Source organism: Castor canadensis, chromosome 7 (genome assembly GCF_047511655.1).
Source record: "Castor canadensis chromosome 7, mCasCan1.hap1v2, whole genome shotgun sequence".
Lineage (NCBI taxonomy): Eukaryota > Metazoa > Chordata > Mammalia > Rodentia > Castoridae > Castor > Castor canadensis.
The window spans coordinates 73072761-73095571 of record NC_133392.1 but is presented as its reverse complement, the minus strand read 5'-3'; the positions used below and the strand labels follow the sequence as shown (position 1 = coordinate 73095571).

At 34.9% G+C, this 22811-nt stretch overlaps 1 protein-coding gene across 8 annotated transcripts in view; it reads right to left on the bottom strand.

The window, feature by feature from the left end:
* Window positions 1-389: 389 nt before the first annotated feature.
* Ccser2 (coiled-coil serine rich protein 2) overlaps window positions 390-22811 on the bottom strand; it is a 152116-nt gene continuing 129694 nt past the window's right edge. For 3 of the 8 annotated variants that reach the window (XM_020185045.2, XM_074079327.1, XM_074079328.1), the window contains 2 exons: window positions 22523-22612; window positions 390-1354 (listed from right to left, as the gene is read on the bottom strand). In XM_020185045.2, coding sequence (XP_020040634.2) covers window positions 536-1354; window positions 22523-22612 — 909 coding nt within the window. In that variant the 3' untranslated portion in view covers window positions 390-535. Of the gene's footprint in view, window positions 1355-7223; window positions 7264-13651; window positions 13785-22522; window positions 22613-22811 lie in introns of those variants that run through there. The other 5 variants (XM_074079322.1, XM_074079323.1, XM_020185043.2 and 2 more) reach the window with 5 other exon arrangements.

Here is a 22811-nt window from a genome sequence, read left to right as displayed (position 1 = left end):
AAAGCCTGATCTTTATTCACCACAAAGCTTTTGCATAGACCTTTTCAATATACAAAACACTGGCCAGAACTCTGCTTAAAGAGTACCATCTTCCATTATCATATCTTTAGTTAAAATAGTAGCCATATTCACAGGAGGAATAAGCCGGGGGGTGGGGGGGAGTTCTGATAATCACAGTTAACACAGACCACAGAAGAACTCGGTCAGCAAAGCACACTTCTTGCCTGCTAAGGGAAACATGGTGATTCTTCTGATGTGCAGAAGGGACAGCATGAGCAGAGACCATGCTGGGCCTCTGAGATGGGGAAAGCAAACTTCTGTGTTTACCTGAGACAAGGATACTTAAATAGTATATACTTCAACCAAGGTGTAAAATAGAAGAGCCAAACTTAATAGAAGCTTCCACATTTTAATTTTAAGATTTGCAGGCTTTCGATGGAACCTCCAACATGATGGCAAACTGCACATAAAGCTATTACAGAACAGGTTGGTTTTTAAAAAAAAAAAAACAAATTGGCAGGTGATGGCTATACACTTAATGTATCTTTGGCTTAGGAAGACGAGAACATCGATTAGAGGCCAAACAATCCCCAGAATGCAAATTGCCATTTGGATTCTGCACGATTTCTTTTTGCCGTGTTAGTGGCCTTGGAATGTTTGTCTTGGCCTGGAAGTTTTGAGGCTCTAGTCCGGGGCTGCTTATTTGTTTTTGTTTGAAAGAGCTGGAAGGGGGGCGGAGCTTAGATGCTTTCAGATTCAGATTATTTGCAAGATTTGTTTGACTAGATGTTGGTTGAAGTTTTGCTGAATTACATGGTGTGATTATTGGTGATTTCTTACAAGTGGGAGTCCTACTTGGAGATGATTCAGAATCTGGAGGAGGTACCAAAGAACTCAAGATAGATGGCTTTAAAAAATGCAAGGACTTGGGCTGCGATGGGTAGCCCACCAGTGAAGACTGCTCTCTTCCAACTCTCTTAGGCTGATCTACTGTACTTGACTGGGGAGGTGTCTGAAGAGAAGCAGGTATAAACTGCATCTCACTAATTTGATTCTTTGCCAAGTGATAAGGCTCTTGAGCATTTACGGTCATGTTCAAGTTCATTTCAGAAGGTGTACTCTTCACCACATCCATCTTGAACTGTGGGCTTGAGGAAAAAGGCCGGTCTTCTAAACCATAGTTACTTTCTTGTTGCAAGCCATGTGTAAAGCTTCCATCTGAATGTGAACCACCCTTATGCATAACCTGGACTGCACATTCACTGTGGGCCTCGATATGTTGTGGCCTTGTTAGTTTTCCCTGGGTGTGGTCTGTGGATCTGGGAAGGCTGCTGGAAGGCTGTAGTACTTGAGGCTGTTAAAATTAAAAACAGTATTAACAATCTATCTTAAAAATGCACCCAGATTTAATGTAAGCTAAGTTGTAATTAGGCTGTGTTGGTACTTACTATGCTTTAATACTGAAGTATGTGAGTTTTATTAGAAGTAAAAAATGAATTGCAATTCAAGCAAATTCATGACACAGATATAAAAGTGATAATGCAAACAAAAAATGATACAGGCAGTGAACATTAAACAAGATCCAAAATTAAACAGGGGAAAGGAAAACCTTAAGTACTGATTCATTGTACAAAGAGAAATTCCTGCCTTAATAGATTCATTAAGTATTTACAACTTTATCTACAGGAACACCTGAGAGGATAATTTCCATAGCACTTTGCTTTAATCTCCACAAGTAGCACTCAGATTTAATGGTAACCTTCAGAATATCACCCACTGTAGAGTTCTTTATATGAGCTGTGTACTACATTATCAAGTATTGTACCTCTGTCAAGAACTAGAATCACCAGCAGATAAACAAGGTTTAGAATGAAGATCTTATTGTCAGTTTTTGTGAAATGCTAATTAATGACTTGAGCAAAAATAGGTCAATACACTTAACTAATCCTAGCCTACTTCTAATATACTTGTTAAAAAGTCCAGAATAAAATGTTTTCAAAGTTTATTTGTTCTGGCTCATTATCGTTATGGCTGACACAGTGAGCATTCATTTAGTAAAATTAAAAATGATGGGGGTGTAGATTTGTACTGCAGTGCTTCACTAGTATATACAATGCCTAGTACTGCTGGGGTTCAATCCCTAACACTGCCTCCCCATCAACTTTTGAGTGACAGCTGAGAGCAACACAAATCCAAAACTGCCTGGACCTAGAACTAAAGCACAAAGTCCCACAATAGCAAGGTTCTTAAGGCCAATGTGTCTCACATGTATTTCTCTACAGCTCACTGTGTGGTTACCTTCTACAAAAATCAGAGGAAACATGTGATTTCCACTACTTTTTGGCATTTAGTTAAAAGAATCTGAATCTTAAAGCTATTCAGTGGCCCAAGTAGTTACAATATATGGGGCCTTTCCTGATACAGAGTTGAGCTGCTACAATTGACAATCATTCTCTTTCTCTCTTTCATGCACACTTTCTATTAAATAATACAGGCTAAAATGTCAAAGAGTTTGGAAAAGAGCTTTGAAATGTGAATTTTAAAGGATCATTTTGCACTAATAACTTTTTTGCTAATCCACTGTTTTTTTGCTAAACCTACTGTGTAGGTTTGTCTCTAATGTCTAGAGATAATGTCTCCAACAGAAGGGGAAGACCCATTTTACTGTATCATTTGTGTTCTTTCACTCCTTTGACCAGCACAAAAGTGGCTGCCCTAGGTTTAGGCATAGATTGTGGCATGGTTGGAAATGTCTGAGAATAGGCTCTTCGTGACTCTAGAAGGATATCCAGCCTGATGGTCAAGACTATGTCTATTCAGAATTAATCTGTATATTTAGTTTACATTAAATTTTATGGCATAATGTTTAAAATAAATGAGCCAAGTCAGTTTTTAACTCAAGCTAAATATCCCAGACTTTAAAGACACTGGGCTTCGTCACAATAGATTACCACAGAGGTGAATAATGTGCAAGATAATAAAATAAAATCAATACTAATTAATTCAATAAAGTCTCTTTGGAGTTCCCCAGAAAAAAAATGACAACGCAAAACTGATCACAAACCTTGGAAAGATTTGTGGGAAAATAGAGAAGGGCCATATTAAGGAAATCAAAATCTACCAGAGGTGGTGGGGAGAAACAAGGAGAAGGGGCAGCATTAAACAGGCTGGCTACACAAGGACTTGCATTCCAGTTTCAACTCCTTTTACCTTTTAACACAGTAAAGTATTCTTATTCCAAGTTAAAGCACTTTAAGACTTGAAAAATCAGTGACAAAAAATGACTTTGTTGTAATATACCTATTGCCACTAGGGACAAAAAGGTATAAATATGTGGTATCATGTGAAGCATTAAAAGGTGTGACTTCCTAATTAACTAATAAACTGATTATAGGACAAGCAAACCTCCAGAAAGGGTTCACTGTGACCTAGTGATAAATGTCAGAAAGATATGCTGCTTCTATTAAATGTGATGAGGCTCCTTTCAAATACTAAGAACTGGAGAATGACTAGGTTTTAAGAATAACATGTTCAATCTTTTAACTGAGAGGAATTAAACTGAACAGTTATACAAATAATAGTCTAGATTATCAGTAATTACAGTGAATAAATGAGTGATTTCAAGGCTAAATAATGTAGTTGTATAATTTTATTAAAAATTAATTTTAGTAGTAGATATAATTTCCCTATCTGCAAGTAAATATCATGTTTTATCATTTATTTGAAAATTATAGTTTGGGAAATTAATTCCTCTATTGTGAAGAAAAAAGCCTCTTTCAAGAAGAGTAAGAAATGACTATAATCTGAGGGACCAAGTAGGCAACTTGCTTCTAACACATGGAAAACGATGTGAAAAAGGTTACCACAAAGGACTGAACTGTCACTAATTACTTGCTGACAAATTGAGTAACAAGCTACGCCTATCTACTAGCAAACAAAACAGATGTGTTTTGATAGCTTATTATTTACACTACGATTTCCCCAAATTCTAAACACTCACATAAAGGTAAGATGTTAACAATATATTTTGCATCATCCACTACCGCTTCTATGGCCATTAAAAAGTCTTTTACACATCTTTAGAGTGAATTTAAATATAAAAATTCCATATTCTCATGAATAATAATAACAGAGAAAGGAACATAGAAGGCTATTCATCTTTTTTATTATCATATTATTTTTTACTCATTTCTTAAATGTCTGTTATGAGCCTGGAGCTGAAAACAACCTTGTTCCTCTGCTTAAGCAGAGTTCACAGTTCCTCTGTGCTAAATGTTCGCAAAGGGTGAGTAAGAGTTTGCCACATAAACAAACTGTGTAGCAGGCCAGTACATGCAGCCAGAGAGGCAAAAGGGCATGGAGTGCTCTGATCATTTCAAATTGTCAGACTGTACAGAGAACACTGCCGGAGGGGAGAAAGGCAAGGCCAGCTCCAAAAGGAACTCATGTCAGGCTGATGTAGATGATGAGAGCTACTGATGAATGTTAAGCAAAAGTTTTAAATGCAATGTATATTTTAGAATCATCGCTTTGGAATCAGAAACATAACTAAAAGGGAGGAAACTGTATCAAAACAGCCTAGAGCCAGGTAGTAAGTTACTGTCAACAGGTCAAGTGACAATCTGTAACACTGTAAAATCAGGATATTGGCAGAAAAACTGGGGATATTGAAAAAGATTTGAGATGGGATATTTGAGGTACTTCCCTGTGTTCAGAGGTGGTCTCTGAGGAAGTTGCCTACCAATTAATACATGTCACAGTCTCAGCAGCCTACAAGACCCAGAAGAATACCCCCACCACAAGGGGACTCCACCATCTTCCCTATACTCACAAATGAGTGGAGTTTTAAGCACTCTGTCCTCGCAACATAAAAAGGGGGTTGTTGCTAAAGCTTCAACATGTAATGCCAGCCCCAGAGATATGTGCCAAGGTCAAATACCAGCAACAGGCACTACTGGTGTGTTGTGCAAAGGGTTGACAGTCATCTTTACTGATAATCTGAAATGCCTACTCAGCATTGCTTACAAAGTAACCAGAGGCCATGAGCTGCTTACATGCATGTCCATGCTTTATCATTTTTGTTGTAGTTGATATTCCTATTATTTGGCACTTAATGGGCTTTAAATAAATACTTGCTACAAAAATTAGTATTGGGGGACTATTACTTATATATTCAAAAATGGCTTCTTTTGGCCACAAATTACCAAAGTGATACTTTCCTTTTAGGTCAATAATGGAATATTAATGATTAAATAAAAACCAATTAAAAGTGAGAGTCAGAATCACAGTGCATTCTTGTAATCCCAGCTATGCAGGAAGAGGAAGTAGGTTGATCATGGTCTGAGGCCAGGCCTGGGCAAAAGCCCAGGACCCAATCTGAAAAACAAACTAAAGCAAAAAAGAGTTGGGGGCATGGTTCAAGTGGTAGAGCACTTGCTAAGCAAGCACCAGGCCCTGAGTTCAAACCCCAGGATGGCAAAAAAAAAAAAAAAGGAACCCAATAAAAGGAAAATACTGTTTTCTCCAACAGGTTTAGTGTTAACTTAATAATCCATATTTAGAAGGATAACAGGAAAGATTAATTATACGTTAATTTGAACACAAGTACCTCTCCTAATGATCTACAAGCTTAGTCATCAAATGTTTCTTTTGTTTTTTACTTGAAGACTAGGGATTAAATATGATTACATAAGTGAAACATTTAGCACAGGTGTCATTAACTTATAGTAAGTGCTTAGTACATGTCACCTTATGCGCATTAATATAGAGGTATAAAAAAATTAAAATACAGCTATTTTACAACTGGGTCTTTAAGAGAAAACAAGTTCTTTAGCAACACAATAATAAATTAGTTGCTATAGAATGAGGTTTCTACATTTCAAATGCAAAGTTCCATACTGTCAGTTATATTTAAATGTTTTAAATTAATAGCAGCCATATCTTATATGACAGAAATCAAGATTCCTTTCCTTGCCTTCCTGGAAATAAGAACTAGAGTGAGGATGTGCAAGATACTTTAAAGTTTAGAGCTAGTCTGACACAGTATAGGATCACAGCTTTTGGAGTCAGACTGCTCTGACTTTGAGTCTTGGATCTACCCCTTTACTCTTGGTGAGATACTGGGCAAATGATCTCACTGCCCTGAAATGAATTTCATGATTTATAAAATGAGGTTAATACTAGTATCTCTACCTCATAGAATTATTATAAATAATAAATAATATGTATGCAATTGCTTACTACAATGCCTGCCACATTACATACCTAGGAAATATCATATTCCAGGCTCTGAGAGATGAGTTTTTTTCTTTCTTTCCAATAGCAGACGCCCAAACTCTTTAGTTTGCATGCATGATCACTAATTCCCCTGAGACTGTAGAGTGAAGGTATTGTGGAAGGTAACTTTTTGTAAATGAGTCCACTGAGGTTTAAAGAAGTTAAAAGTAACATGTCAAAATGCCACATACTTTAGCAAATGGCAAAGGCAGACTTCAAACTGACATAATTTAAAACATAGCATTAAAACTTTATTATTCTGTGTTACTTAGGTAGTTTCTGAATTCACAGGTTTTCATCATATGTAATGTAACCAGATGATTATTTTAAGTCTTACTGTATTGTAAAACTCCACAGACAGATTCAACACTATCATTCAGTTACTAGAATTATCCTGGATGCCCTGCTCCTTCTTAACTGATTTTATCTACTTTTAAGACATCAAGCCACACTGTGGAGTAGTATTTCTGGAAAGAGGTGGTTCCACAGTGACGCAATGGAGGAAACACTGAACATTGAAAAAACACTTCATCTTTACTGTCTCATACCACCTCAAACCTCTTTAGCATTAGCCTAAGGAAAAGCAGCCATGCCAGTTTTTAATCAGCATTCTCGTTCTAGAATTACTAGCAAAATGATAATGGCCAAAATGTAAAGTCCTGACTGAATAAAAATATGTCATGGTATGTAAAGCAGAAATCAAGAAACGTTCTAAAGTGTAAAAATGTTACTGCATAACACACACAAGAATTACCTAGAATTATTTTCTGGGGAACGCAATGGCTTATTAAATACACTTTAAAAGTTAAAAGGAAAGATGAAAATGGAGCCATCTGTAACATGCCTGTAATCTCATGCACGCTCTGACATGCATCATGCAAACTGGAAGAAGAGAAACAAAAACAAAAAGTGATTATGGTAGGAAAAAATCTGAAATTGTACTGTACCACGCTTTGTCAGAGAAGTAATGGACTAACTTCTCAACTCCTTGCCAGTGGCACAATGGGAGAGCAGAGACAAGAAAAAGACAGGACAATGGCATCAGAGACCACAGACGACACCAAGGATTGCCATGACTGGGTAGTGGCCAAGATTATTTGCTTTGCTGCTGTTGTGTTTTCCTAGGCATTAATTATTATTTTTCCCTTATGCAGTTGTATATGATGAAAACATATTTTAACAGATTTTTACTCTCTTGCTAATGTGGTTTGCAAATTAGTACAAATGCTCATGCCCATAGAAAAGTACACACAAAATTTCTCACACAAAGCAATCACTTGGATCTTACCAAACAAAATATTGAAAAGAATTTTGACACAACTTAATATTGACACTCCAAAGACCTAAAAAGGTTTGGTCTCATGTAATCCCTAATGAAGAAAGTAGAAATTACTTTAAAAATAACTTTAGAACTTCTTGAACATTACAGACAAAACTTCAATATTTCAAAGACAACTAAAGGTAAAGGTAAATCAACTTAAGAATGATATAAGTTCATACACAGGGCTTTACACATCACTATGGAGATGGAAGATTTAACCAGTTCCCTAGTATAACTAGATTCAAAGACCTTTGCTCTGGAGTTCACAAGAAGCCAATCACAATTTCTAATGTTCTGTGGAAACTGAGAATGCTCTTATTCCACTAAACTTCAGAATGATGCCTCTAAATCTCAGAAAACTTAGGAGGACACCTGATTGATAAGTAAGTTATTTATTTAAAAACTCAGAAATGAGGACTTCAATAGCTTTTGTAAATTGATGACCAGTTAACTGGTTTTTAAAATTATCAAACTGATTGAGACTTACTTACTACAGAGGCACAGTCAGAATGACATGATTAATTTCATGGGTCTGTATCTTAAAGATACAGCATGCAGAATTACTCAGATGTGGAAGCAAACACAAAGAATATCATAGTACAATTCTATTGGTCTACTCAACATGTATGGTCTATTTATCTAGAGTAGGGCACTGCAAGTTAATATGGCACAGCAGCAAATACTGGCTAAGGAAACAATCCTACAGTCTGGATAGCAGACTGTAATAAACTTTACTCAGAAAACACTAATTGCTGCATCTCCCATAATTGCAGATACTGAGAACTAACTCATGCCTGTGTTTATGGGAAGGCCTACTTGGACCATGTGTTAGGTGCACATTTCTAGTGAATTGACCAATGACTATGCTGAATAGCATTTGAAAATGAACTGCAAAAATGTACAGTGTCACATTCTATTATCATATTTAAATTAAAAAGTAGCTTACTATAAAACTGCATTAGTTTAGTTTCTACCAATCTATCCTAGTGTCCATTTCATTTAAAAATATTTTATTTTTATGAAAAGTCACTCCCAGAGCTAATTTATCATTAAAGCACTAAGGCCAAATCTATACTGTGATATAAAATTGATTATAGTCACATGCTGGAGTCAATAATGTTGACTCCAGCATGAGTAAACAATTGTTTACAGAGCCATGTAAATTTATACCTTATTATCATGCTTGATCATTGAACAATACACATTAAGGGCCCCTAGAAAGTATAAACCCTTTGATTAGATAATATCCTTCTAGGAATCTACCTAAGAAAAGATGTTGACATTGATTTTACAAAGGATAAACTTCATTGCAATATTATCTCTAACTATAAACAACATCAATGTCAAACAACAGGAAAAGGTTAAGTTATAGTATGTCCACATGATAATACATTATCATCCACCATAAAACAGTGATTTCAAACCATTTACTACATGAAAAGTGTTTATATAATGAAACTATGTGAAACAAATCATAACATTCTAACTTTATAAAAGACTAGAAGAAAATAATTCCTAATGTTTCCATTCTCTTAATTCCTCTGAAATAAGCCACTATATTGAATTATACCCATAAAAATGTAAATTTTAAAGAAAATATCATGTCTACACTAAATATGTAAAGATTCAGGCTCTGGACTTACAGTAGAATTTAATTCTGGTTTGCCTACTTACCCTGAGCAACTTACTACTCCATTCTGAGTTATCTGCATTTTTCTTATAAAATTAGGATGATACGAGCAATGACACTATGATGTACTGAGGATGATTTAAGTAAAATGCCTAAAAAAGTACTTAACATTAAAAACCATTATAAGTAGTCAATTAATACTGGTCTCTTCTCCTTTCTTAACTATATGGCAAAATTTTAAAGACCATACATAACAGTTTTCTATGTGAATAATTTGTTAGCATACAATTTTTAAGTAATTATTATCCAAAGGGTTGCAGAACAATTCTTGAGCCAAAGGACTGAAAGAACACAAGAAAGTGTAGTGGAAGACAAATGGGCCAATGATAAGTGAGAATTAAAGAAGATCATTATTTGCTTGAATTGAGGATCACCTGGATCTTGCACAGGGCTCATTAGCTACTTCAGCTACTCTATTTACCAGCAGTAAAAGATTTTTCCTGGCACAGGCTTTCTACTTAGGATGAACCACTTAAAGTTACTATTTCTGCAAAAAAAATCTTACTAGATAGATAGATATAATATAAATTAGGCATACTAAGTTATCTAAGCTTCTTAGCCTTCTTAAAGTTGGTGCATTAAAACCTGTATGCATAGACTTATAGGGCAAAATACACTATTGCTTTTCTAATTGCAAGCAACATTTTTTAAAAATTAAGGAGAATACAGAAGAAAATGAGAAAAATGTAAGTCCTAAGAGAAAGTTTCATGAATCTTTTATCTGAATTTCAAAATACAAACACATGTTTACTGGATTTAAACGCTTGCATTCAATAAATATAGACTGGATTATGTTGTAAAATGAAATACCCCTAAAGGTAATAAGAGGAGGAGAAAACAAGACAATATAAGTCCATGATTTTAATATAATTCTGGTGAATACAATTATTATTAGAACATAAATTTAGAAATCAGGCAACACAACATCAAGAAACTGCCAGGCTATGAAGACACACATATCATGATTTATGTGGAGGGGTTTTTTGGTAGAACTGAGATTTGTACTCAGGTCCTGGTACTTTTATCACTCAAGTGATAAAAGTACCAGCTCCTAAGCCCTTTTAGCTATTTTTCAGATAGGGTCTTATACTTTTTTGTCCAGGACTTGCCTCAGACCAGGATCCTCCTACTTATGCCTCCCACATACCTGGGCATTCTTGAAGCACCACATCCAGCTTGTTGGTTGAGATGAGGTCTCACTAATTTTTTGCCAGGCTAGTCAAGAGCCATGATACTCCTGATCTTTGTCTCTCAAATAGCTGGGACCATGCCTGGCATTTTTTGTTGTTTTAAAACCATTTTCCCTTTCCATCTAAATTATTGTACCTAGAAAAAAATTCTTTGTAACGAGGTACCAAAGAGTAAGTTTTAAAGACTAGTTATTCATGATAACAAACAGGTGTTATTAAGCTTTGTGTGTGATACATCCCTGTACTCCCAGCACTCAGGCGGCTGAGGTAGAAGGCCAGCCTGGGCTACATAGTAAGTTTGTAGCCATCTTAGGCTACAAAGAAAGAGCTCAGGAAGGAAAGAAGGAAAAGGAAAGAGGGGAAGAGAAGAGATTACTATTTGTCATTACCATTACGGCTTTCTACTTGCCAAAAGCAATTGGTTTATTAAATTTTCCTACTATAAGTAGGTCATTTATCATTCCTAATTCTATACGTTGGAAACTTAGAGTAGAAAGGCTAAACCAATGCCAGTTAAATGAATGTGGACAAGAGCTGAAGTTCCCACTGACAGCAGGAAAGACCTCTGTCTAAATGTAGATTATTTCTTGTTAATCCAGAAAATTTTATTTGAAACCAGAAAATAAGTATCATGGAAAAAATATTAACAAACTCGAGAAAAGAAATATGTCAAAACCTCCAGAGTAAGAAAAGAAAAAAAAAACTTAAAAACCAGGAACTTCATTTATCTCCCCTTCCTAGAGTTACTCTCTTAAATTCAGAACATTCCTGGCCAGTGAAGTTTTCCAGAGTGACCAGATGTAATATTCCATATGAGCATTAATCATTTCATTCTGCATATTTAGTATTGCCTACCTTTTCATACCGGAAGGCCTACTACTCTACAACTTAAAAGTAAACAAAAACAAAAGCAGACTGTCCCGTCAGAAGACTCATAAACCAGGCTACCTGGCCTCTGCATTTAGAGGATAAATGCAGCGTACTCAAGCCAGTGTTCAAGAGAGCATCAGAAAGAAGTTTTTAATGAAAGAGATTATAATGAAGGAGAAATCCCCAACTATCTTCCATTACTAACACAACTAACTTCTTTAAACATGAGCACTAGGAACCACATATTGACTAAAGGTAGAGACATACGTTATCTCCTTGAATATAAGATTAATGCAGGAAAAGGAAGATCTATTCCATAATTCCCTAGACAATCAGTGGATTTCCTCCTGTGGTTCCATATGCTTCTCCTCTATATTTTATCACCAAAAACAAACAAAAACCATAACTAAATTGCTTCAGTTGTTCTTAGGGTGAATCCAAACTAGTGTAGTAGTTGAAAACATGTTTCTCCTCCAAAGGAAGCTCTCAAGTTCAGTAAAGCTGTCAGAAAGGACTGAAAGGTCTTAAGGGCACTACTTTCTGCAAACAGGGCCCTGTAAGTACTGAGGATCAAATCTCAGGGCTGTTCTCTCCAACTGTGCAGGCCATGAGAACTTTCTTGACATCCCCAAGTGGCATCCATCTATTTAAACTCTGAAGACTAAAAGTCTTCTTGCTAATCTGGAGATGTAGAGAAGAGGTTTGATCTAGAAAAGTAAGAGACAGAGCTTGACAGCGATACTATAGCAAAGTGCTACTCAAAGTTAAAAATGAAAGATAGCTCTGAACACCTCAGGAAGGAGCACCTGAAAACAGATGGCCAATAACTCAAGGAAAGGACAAGAAAATTCTGAAACTATACGAGTTAAGAAACTAGTGAAATGGATGTTTCTGAGAGACATGTTTTTTTAAAAAATAAACTTATAACTCCTTACTTGCAACACAGGCTAATTAACCCTCAACTTCAATTCCATATTCCAGCTAGCTGAGGGAAAGGAAAAACATGGAATCCTGGGATAGGTGTTAAAAAGGGGCTTCATTAAGTGCAAAAATAGGTGGGTTAGTCTGAGGCAAATCTGTGGAACTATGCTAGTTACTGGCTACACACCTAAAAATAGATTGTCATTTGTTGGAACTGCCCTTTGAAATTTCAGATCACTTCACTAGCAATTTGTATTATCTTTTATGTGCTAGGATTCTTTAAATAGGAGAAAAGGATGCAATTTGTTTGAAGACAAGAAGTAAAAAAAGTTTTAAAAAGCTAGTGGTAGATTATTGCTTTCTCATTTCTTCCACTAAATGAATAAGCTTGCTATAAAAAATTACACAAGGGAAGGAGAAGCTAAAAAGTAAACTTCATGTCTTATCTGGAATTCAGGTTGACACCTTATAATCCTGACTAACTCAAGCAATAAAGTTTTTGTTTAAATAAATCACATTTCTAGTTACTTAAAATTTCCCTTGTGGACCTTTGATACTTCCCATAATCACTAAGATAATTAATTAAAAAATTAATATGAATCACAAATCAGGATAACTTCATGGAAAAGGTGTAAAAATGACTCTGACTATATTTACATTCTTTTCATTAAATTAGCTTTTTTTGGGTGACTTTTCAAAAAACATAAAATATAATCAACTTACCATATACTTAAGCACATAATACAAAACAATAAACACTGTTTTGGAAAGAAAACCTAATGTAAATAAAAATCATAAGGTTGAACAATGACTGAGTCATTAGAAATGTTAGTATACCATGCATATTTAAAAGCCATTTCTTCTGTGCTGTGTAAAGCAGCTGACAAATTACAATGATATATTAGTTATTTTTTTAAAAACCTTGAAAAAACAATTGAAAAGGTCTTTTAGATGACAGTGAAATACAAACAAAGCCTTTGATTAGGAAATGTTTAAAGAAATGTGCAATGGTCTAGGAAGCTTGCTCCCTAAACAGTATGCATCTGTCCATCAAATTGTTGTGGATACTGTACACATTTTTAAAATAATTAGATAGTAATAATTCTACTCACATATCTCAAGGTCTTAAAAACAAAATGCATTTAAAGACAGATGCATGTCAGTGGGTGTAGGGTCACTAGCAATAAGTAAAAACAGCATTAGAATGAAATTAACCTGGGAGAGCTTTCATGAGGTCACAAATAAGAGGTCTGTTTACATGCAGTCAAAGGAAGTGTTAAAAGAGGAAACTACAGGGAGTGCTCATTTAGCACAAGCCTGCAGATCATTCAGAACTGGAAAAGGAGGTACTGGGAAGGGACAGGTCATGCAGAAGGGAAATACCATGAACTGGAAGCCAGAGCGGGATAGGAGTGAGAGACACAGACTCACTCTGTCTGCGGTGCGGTGGAACAGTCCGTGGGATCCCTTGGAAGGAGCCCTGCCAAGGAGAGAAGGAGGGAGCAGAATACCCACCCTGTGCAGAGAGAGATGGGGTAGTGAGGTATAATAAAAAGGGAACCAAAAAAATAGAGAAACCAAAGTCATACTTTGTTCTTGTTTTTCATTTTTAAATAACATAGCAATAGTGTTAATGAGAAGACAGATTTCACTTTTAAAATATAGGCAGCTCAAATTACTAACAATATATCATAATCCAAACCTATTTTCAAATATTTTAAAGAAAAAAATTATTTTCCTCTAAATATTTATAGTTAGCATACAAGAAATAATCATCTTTCCAGTATATATTACATTCATCATCATATATTTCTTGAAAGTTGCAGATTCTCTAGTCTTTTTTGCAGTAAAGGAAGGAACTTAGAAGGGGAGATAGACTTTAGGTATTACAGAAAATGCATTAAGAATCAGGCAATGAAAAAATTACCACACAAAAACTTAATTTTCTGAAAATCTATAACTTAAAAAAGTGAAAATAAAGAATATCAGTTGAAGTTAGCAGAACTAACAGAACATTAAAAAGAATCAAGGTAATGTGACATGCAGGCCACAGGTTACATGGGCATACTTCTTAATCTGAGTAATTTGTAGCTTCTTAGCATGACTTACTTTAAGGGTAGCTATCGGAATTAGAATACACCTAATGTCAACTGTTCAATTTCACACAAATGGTACCAGATCGGGTCTCATGTCTCTACTATACCCAACCTCCTCACAGATACAAAGATATCCTCAAATAAAACTGTCAAAATACTTTTAAAATCTCATCAAGAAAAACATGCCTATAAATCATCATCATCGTATCTTGTTAAATTTGAAAGAGAAAGTATGCATAATTTTTCAGACTAATTAATCTGAAGCTGAAACAATGTATTAGAAATTTACTAATATAGCTTATTAGTGTTTATAGATTTCATTAACATTATTTTGAATAAAAACATTTTTCCAGTGCTGAAGACATAGATGAAATGGTATAGTGCTTGCTTAACAAGCTGAAGGCCCTGGGTTCAATCTCCAGCAGAGGAAAAGAAAACCTCCACCTCTGTATCAACATTCCTTGGATCCATTAGATATAATCACATATTTCTTTAAATTCAAGAGTAAGATACATCACTCATTATAAAATAAAAACAAAACAAGATCCATTTGCTATGCAAATAAAAGGGAAAACCAGCTTTAAGAAGCTAAATAGAATTAAGGATCTTCAGAACATTTTATTAAATATGGATCTTGTCTCTTGAAATTATACTTCCTTCAGTAATTTAGCCATGGATGCCTGCAAATATAGATTAGAAAACATTTAACTGGCATTGGCCCTATATGCTCTCCACAGATGCTACCTGTTAAAAGTCTATTTTGCTGTCAAAGACCTCACACAAAAGAAGTGCTCAAATCAAATCCTCCCAGAGTTTTACCAGAATCAAGCTTCTACGTACTGCACTAGAAACAGAAACTTTCAGATGGGGACTTCGAGATATGCTAGAAAAGCATTTGTAGTTTCATCAAAGAAGTAAGTTCCCTCAGAGGGTTTGAGGAGATAATACAAAACAAAATTCAGAGACCTATGAGTTTCCTTGGATCTTTCACAGGCCCTTTAACCTTAAGAAAGTCACTAATCTCTGAGCCTCGGTTTCTACTTTATCAAATGCAAGGGTTGAAATGGTTCAGCTGTAAAAACCATCTCGCTTTTACTTCTGTTCACTCATTATTATATTCAATTTTATAACTCTACTTACACAGCATTTAAAACCACCAACTCTGTATTAAATTGTCTTTACTGCTAAATTGTTAATTCATAAAATTTATCTGTCACTACCTATGACTTGGCAGGAGTTTTAAAAATTAATAAATGTTCCCCATTCTCTAGCCTAACATCTCTCAGCACACATCAGACTCTAAATAACTTTTAACAATTTAAACTGAATTTAAGTTAGTATGTTTACTAGAGATAAAACTTTTTTCTGTCAGCCCTGAATACACATCACAATCACCTAAGAAATTAAAAACAATGACACCACCTTTATTTTCCCAAGGCCAACAAATTATCCCCTCCTAGATAGGCCAGAGTACGAGAAAGGAGAGATGACTTTGTAAAATAAACATATAAACAGCACAGCATGCTACCACTAATGGGCACACATCTATTAGCTGACCAGACAGTTGTGTGCCACCTGAGCTTATGCACAAAAAGGCAAAGAAAGTTATTCATTTATTTGTCCCCTAAAATGTCTTTCTCCACTTCCCTACCCATCTTTTCAAAATCCTATCCAGCCTCGATAGCCCATATCAAATGCTTCCTCTAATAGCTTTTTCTGATCTTAGCTAAATTATGATCACTCTTATTTTATACTTAGAGCTGTTATAATTCCTCTTTGACAGAATTTTCTTCTACTTTGCATTAAGTTGATTTGACTATTTTAAAAATTTCTATTAAATATAACCACACAGAGAATAACACCTTTCTTTTCTTGGTGTCAGCTATAGTTTCTTGTCAAGTGATTTACATGGACTGGAAACAAAATACCCTGATCAACATTTCACAGAGGAAGAATTCCAAAGACATACTTCTTCCATTTTCCTGCTGCTAAGTATACTAAAAACCCCTTCTATAAAAACCAAACACAAAGCTCTGAAAGGTAGAGACCAATTAGAGACCCTGGGACCTGAAGAAAAACATAAGGAGTTACTGGCCTTTCTTTTTGCCTAATGTATCCTAAATTGGGTGATAGAGAATGCCAATGAATGCAAACAAAGAAACAGATCAGGAAACAGGCGGCCTGGCAACAGAGAACATTTGTACATAATAACATTCCTAATGCCACAGAAAAACTTGTGGCTTCAGCTCCTCTTATCAGAAAAGAGTACCTGGCCCTCCCACCACTGCCTGGCTGTGACACTGTCTTGCGTAGTTCTTAAAATATGTATACAAAATATTTAAGATATGATTAAATGGGAGAGGAAATGGAACTTACAGGAAAAGGATTCTATACGTAGATTACATATGGTTTATCCATATATAATGCAATGCCTAATGTAATAAGTAAAATGTGTACAGACATATAATCAAAATACTACATATAAATCAAAATGGAATTCTGAGAAAAAAAGGTACAACACACAGAAAAGCAAAAAATGAAACAGAAAAGAAAAAGTAGACCTAAACCCTAAAATACCAGTAATTATATTAAATATAAAGAGTTGAAATACAGTAACTAAACTATATTAGACTACAAGAAATTTTACATAAAACAATAAAGGTAACAAATGAAAAAGATACACCATGCAAAACACCAAGAGAAAGCATACTGCAAGTAAGCAATGCACGCAGTTTGTTTAGTGTCTTTATGGATTCTGGCTGAAGGACACTGACATCCTTCCCCTCCAAAAAAAAACTATTCAGGACAGCTAAACTTGTTTAGAAATTATGGGACTTGGTAAGAGAAATGATATCTTCTGCTGTAGAAATATTAGATTTGTTTATTTAAATACAGGGTTTTGTGCATACTAGACAAGTGCTTAACTAGTATGCTATATCCCCAGTCCTACTATAACTTTTTTGTTTCGTTTGTTGTAACTGGGGCTTCAACTCAGGGCCTCGTGCTTCCTAGACAGGGGCTTTGCCGCTTGAGCCATGTCCCTAGCCCTTTTTGCCTGGGTCAGTCTAGACTACAATCCTTCTCATTTACACCTCCTGCACAGCTACGATGACAGGCATGTGCCACCACACCCAGCTTACTGATTGAGATGGGAGTCTCACCAACTTTTTGTGAAGCTAGCCTAGAACTGCAATCCTCCCTATTTCAGCATCCTGAGTAGCTGGGATTACAGGAATGAGCCACCATGCCCAGTCTAATATAAGTTTTTAAAGGAACCATCTGAGCATAAAACACTGCAGAGGCCATCCCTAGGGGAAAAAATTTAGTACTATTATTAAACAAGCACCCGAAATAGTGATTTCTTTTGACATTTAGAAAATGTATTTTCCTAATGCATCTTTAGAGTTGTTTCATAATTATCTAAAAAGTCAATGTTCCCACAGAGGATGAATAAATTATCACTGTTACAACATATTAAATAAGAGCAACTTTTATGACCTCTTAGCATTAAATGCTAAGAGTAAAATTTCTGTCTGTCTTGCCTATACTTCAACAAATAAGTAAGCAAATTAAACTACATTTCACAAGTGAAATGGTCCTAAGTAGTAGAAAACTCTGGTGCAGTTCTTTTTCCAATGAAGTAAAGACAAATCCTGCTTCTTTTGATGCATACATTAAACAAAGTTTCAGAAATGCCTTCTATAGTTCTGAAATAGTTTCAATTGGAAGGATAAAAATTTAGATAACCTTAAATTTATGAACTTAGTATTTTAGACTATAAATTTAAATTATCTTAAATTTATGAACTGAAAAATCAATTGCTGTAAGATCCATATTTAATTTGTTCCTAGTCTTGAAAAACAATTCTATTTTCCAGTTATTAGTTTCAGATATAACTATGAAATGTGCATACTACTGATTTTTAAAAACTAGTATAAAAAGCATACATAATTCCTGTTGTGCTATCATAAAATGTGCAGGTCAGAACGTAATGTTTCAGCAGCATAGGTAGTTCCTGCCAACTTTTATAAAGTTAATTGACACAGGTTATACATTCAGTACCCAATGTCTAATACTAACTACATAATTTAAAATAATTGTGTGACCACATCATCAATGTATACATATTTTTCTCATGAAGTACTTTTATTGGCAAATTTCAAATGTAACCGTGAATATACACAAAGATCTTGGCAAAGAATTAAGTCCCTTAATTCCCTTTGAGTACATCAACTCCAAATATACCTATAAATATATATGAATACATCCACCCAGATGAATGACAGTACTACAATTTTCCAAACTGGCGGGTGGCAGCATATCTAAGATTAAAATAAGGACATTTTTCCCACATAAAAACTAATAATGCTTATTTCTAAATCAGGAAAACATATTATCTAAAAGAAAAAGGATTTAGGACTACTCATAAGACAAATCTTTGGGCTCCCTTGTTCCTTTCACTTAGTATCTGTCAGTCTACCTCCAAGGCAAGAAATATAAAAGAGAGATGGGCTCCTTGCTAATAAAATGATTGGTAATAGGAAGTCAGTAAAAATTTCTCCTTTGGTAATTATAAGCATTTAATATGGTTTTTGTATGGAGGATAGTAAGGAAAAACAGGGACTGTCTGGGGGCTGGTACCAATGGGAGGAGGGAGGATATATGCAATGATACAGACTAATCTTTGACTTAGTACTAGAAACTAATTCCAAAAAGCATTTGAAATGTATACAAGACCATCTTTCTTTGCTTCTTTGCTGTGTATTTCATTGGTAGGCATCTTTTTACTCTGATACTGACTTAATAGTCTGCTCAATCCTCATTCAATTTTTCACAGTAATGCAGGTCACGTCGTTATGTGACAGGCCATGTAGATCCTTTGAACTTCCCCTTGCGCTCTCAGATGAGAGAGTCAAGAAAATGCATAATAAAGGATTTTATAGTGTGCACTCGGAAACTTTTTTTCCTAATATTTTGGCTTCCCTAACTTACAATGTTCAAACAAATGACTAACAGTATGCATATGTCAAGAAAATTTATAATTTACACTTAATTTATAATTTACTTAAGTGTATGCTTGTGCATGGATCAGCAAAGACTATCTTTAAAAAGTTTTACCAGTTTGCGTATTTAAAATAAGTCTTGATTTCTTACAAATCACTACTATCCAGCAGTACTCCTAGTCCTTCCAACAATTTGTGTGTGAATGATTAGGCACCTCCCATGCTGCTATTATTCAAGTTATCCTTCTCACCATTTTATCTGAATTTTTTTTTCTCTCAGATCAGGGAAAAGGCCTTGCTCCATCTCCTTTGAAGTTACCATCTTCTGCTCCTACAGCTAATTCTTACCTCTTTTCCTTTACCTAAATCTGAATTTTACCTTTTTAATCTTGTTTCATTTCTTCTGAAAACTGCCTTTACTGACTTGCCATCTACTTACTGCCCTAAACACATTTCTCATATTTGTCCAAGTAGACATTGTTAGCTCTAAAGCTACTTTGTTAAAAATGCAGTATATGGCTATTTACATTTAAATTAATACAACTAAATAAAATTCAAAAGTCTTATTCAGGCACACTAGTCACATTTTCAAGTGCAGTCTCATGTAGCTAGTGGCTACCACACTAGACAACACAGAAAGTTCTATGGGACAGCATAGCTCTAGAGTAGCCTTTCATTCTCAATTCTAGAACTAGTCTTACTGTAGTTGCCTTCATAGGATTCACAGCTTAGTGTATTTTATACCACTGTAAGCAGAAGACAGACTCACATGCCCTTCATTCCAACAGGTAAGATACAATTCGTACAGGTCCTCAATACTGGAAATGCTATTCTTGAATACTTACACTTAAGTACTCTAAGACATGCCTACAACATGTCTTTGGCAGCTCCCTGTAGTGGTCATACCCTAAGGAGCACCCAGCAGGTGATTTAAGTACTGTTTCTTGGCTGATTTCAGTATCACAAATAACACACAAAACTGTTTCCTTTATTAGTATAGCTCCAGGACTAAAGGTATGTGTAACATAAAAAATAAATGTTACTACAGTCTGAAAGACATTTCCAGATTCCTGAGAATCAAACTATACAGCCAATTCACAAAAGAAGAGGTTGGATTTCTATAGAAAATGGCACAAAATGGTTCTCAGGCCAGTAGGAAAAAAGTCAGAATTTTTTAAATAACACTGCAGAACAAAAAATGGCAATCACAGAAATAGTTAAAAGTGCCCTTCTAGTACCATCAGAAAAGATGGTGTGATGCTTCAAGTGGGGCTCCTGGCCAAGGTGTCACCTGTCCCATCAGAGCAGCAGCTACTACCTGCCCTTTTGTACAGGGAAACATTATAGGCTCCTATAACATAACCATATAAAATACTTGCATCATAGAGTCTAACATGCCTATCAAACCACTTTCTGATGATACTTCTATTTGCAGCAGTGTAAATCTATATAAATCTTTCAGAAAAGAGAAAAAATTGTGGGAATATATTTCAAGAATTTATTCTTAATTGATTTAAGGTAATGCATTTCTCCAGTCTTGGCTTAACAAGAAATCAAACAGAATAGTAAGAGTAGCAATCACTACCACCACTTAGGCAGTTTAAAATACAGCATGTACAGGAACATAATTCCATCCACATGTATTTGACAGATCTGCACATGCCTATTAACACGAATTACCAAAAAATTCTGGAAGACCATGTTTGTAATATGGTTGTCCATCGTTAGTATGATTTGAGTAATACAAATTTTTCTTAAATTATTTGCCTTTTTACTTTCTATTCACTATATATTGTTACCTTTCAATAAAAAAGGAACAGGGAAGGGAAAAGTGACCTTAGAGTTCTTCTTTTAACCATTTTTTGTGACTGTCATTTCATAAATTATTCTTAGCATTCTTTTTTTTTGTTCATTCCTTTAAGAAGAGGCATTGAATTTTATTCTATTGAGGAAAAGATTTACATTTGTCAGTAGATTGTTTTTTGGGTTTTTTTGTTTTTTGGTTTTTTTGCTACCAACATTGGATTGAACCTAACATTTTGTGGGAGATCTTACTTTTTTACTGAAACTATGGGGTTTTTTTTTAACCAAATACTTTTCTTTCAGGAATTTTACTACTAATGGATTTGTATGGTGTTACGATTTGAAGACTAAATGTCTCCCACTAGCACTTGGTCCCAAGCTGGTGGTGCTATTGTGGCAGCTGTGCCTTTTGAAGGTTATACCTAGTCCCCAATTCCTTCCTTTCTACCATCATACCTAATGCAGAGCTCACAAAAATAATTACATATTAGGTGAAAAGAAATAAAATAACTATCTTAAAAACTTTAAAGGTCAACAGTTAGGTTTTATAAGCTGAATTATTGATTACATTAATTATTAATTAATTATTGATTACAGTTCTGTTACAAGGAGTCCGCTGCTAAGTATAAAACAAAAGGAGCTTCAAAGCTGGCTTATCAGGCATTCTCTCCCACACAATAGGGTAATGATGACTGACAAGCACATGGTGACATCCTGAAGTAAGTTCCGAGTAACTCATATTGAATGACGGTCAGTTATTTTTGTTTTAAATACGTTTTGAGATATAACATTTTTGAAAAAACAACAAAGAACAGATGGTTACTTTCTACTGTTTAGAAGAAATCATCCTCTAACTCTGCCTAAAACACCACCTTTACTATCACTACTATATCTTCATGTATTAACACTTCCAAATACTTTCAACATTCTGTGAGTAATTATAATAGCAAAACACATTTGGAAACTTCAATAAAACAATATGCTAGATTATATGTCTTCAAAGTGTATATGCTACTAAAGGTGATGACTGCATGTTGGACTTATGGTTGTTATTTTTTTTTAGGGCACATAAAATACTAGTCTTATAAAAACATGCAATGAGAAGAGAGTACACACTCAAAATGAGCTACAATGTGCAGAATGGAAAAGCTATTAAATGCACATTCGCTTATATAGAACATATAAGAGAAGCTTTAGAAAGCACACAAACACTAAAGAGACATAAAAAAACGACTTACCTAAGAAAAAAATTAGCCATGGCAGATTCAAATATTAGTAACTAGAGTAAAAACAGCAAAATAATACATCAAAATAGCAAATGAAAGGACAGGAGTTAAGAACTTGTTACTTACAGGAATTCTTCTCCAGGGAGTTTGAGTGTACTTATCAGCATATGTGCGTTTTTCCTCTTTAGATTTTTGATGACAGTCACATCGGGTTGCCTGAAAAAACCCACAGATTTAAAATTTTAGTTTAATTCTGCACATACATACAAAGGGGTACAAAACCCAAACAATAAAATGTCACACACTGCAACAAAGTTCTGCCCACTTTTATGATGAAAGTGTCTACAAGAAACATTAAGATCTATTCAGTTGTCTACCATATTATTCTGGGTCTGGCTTCAACAGGAAGCCAGTA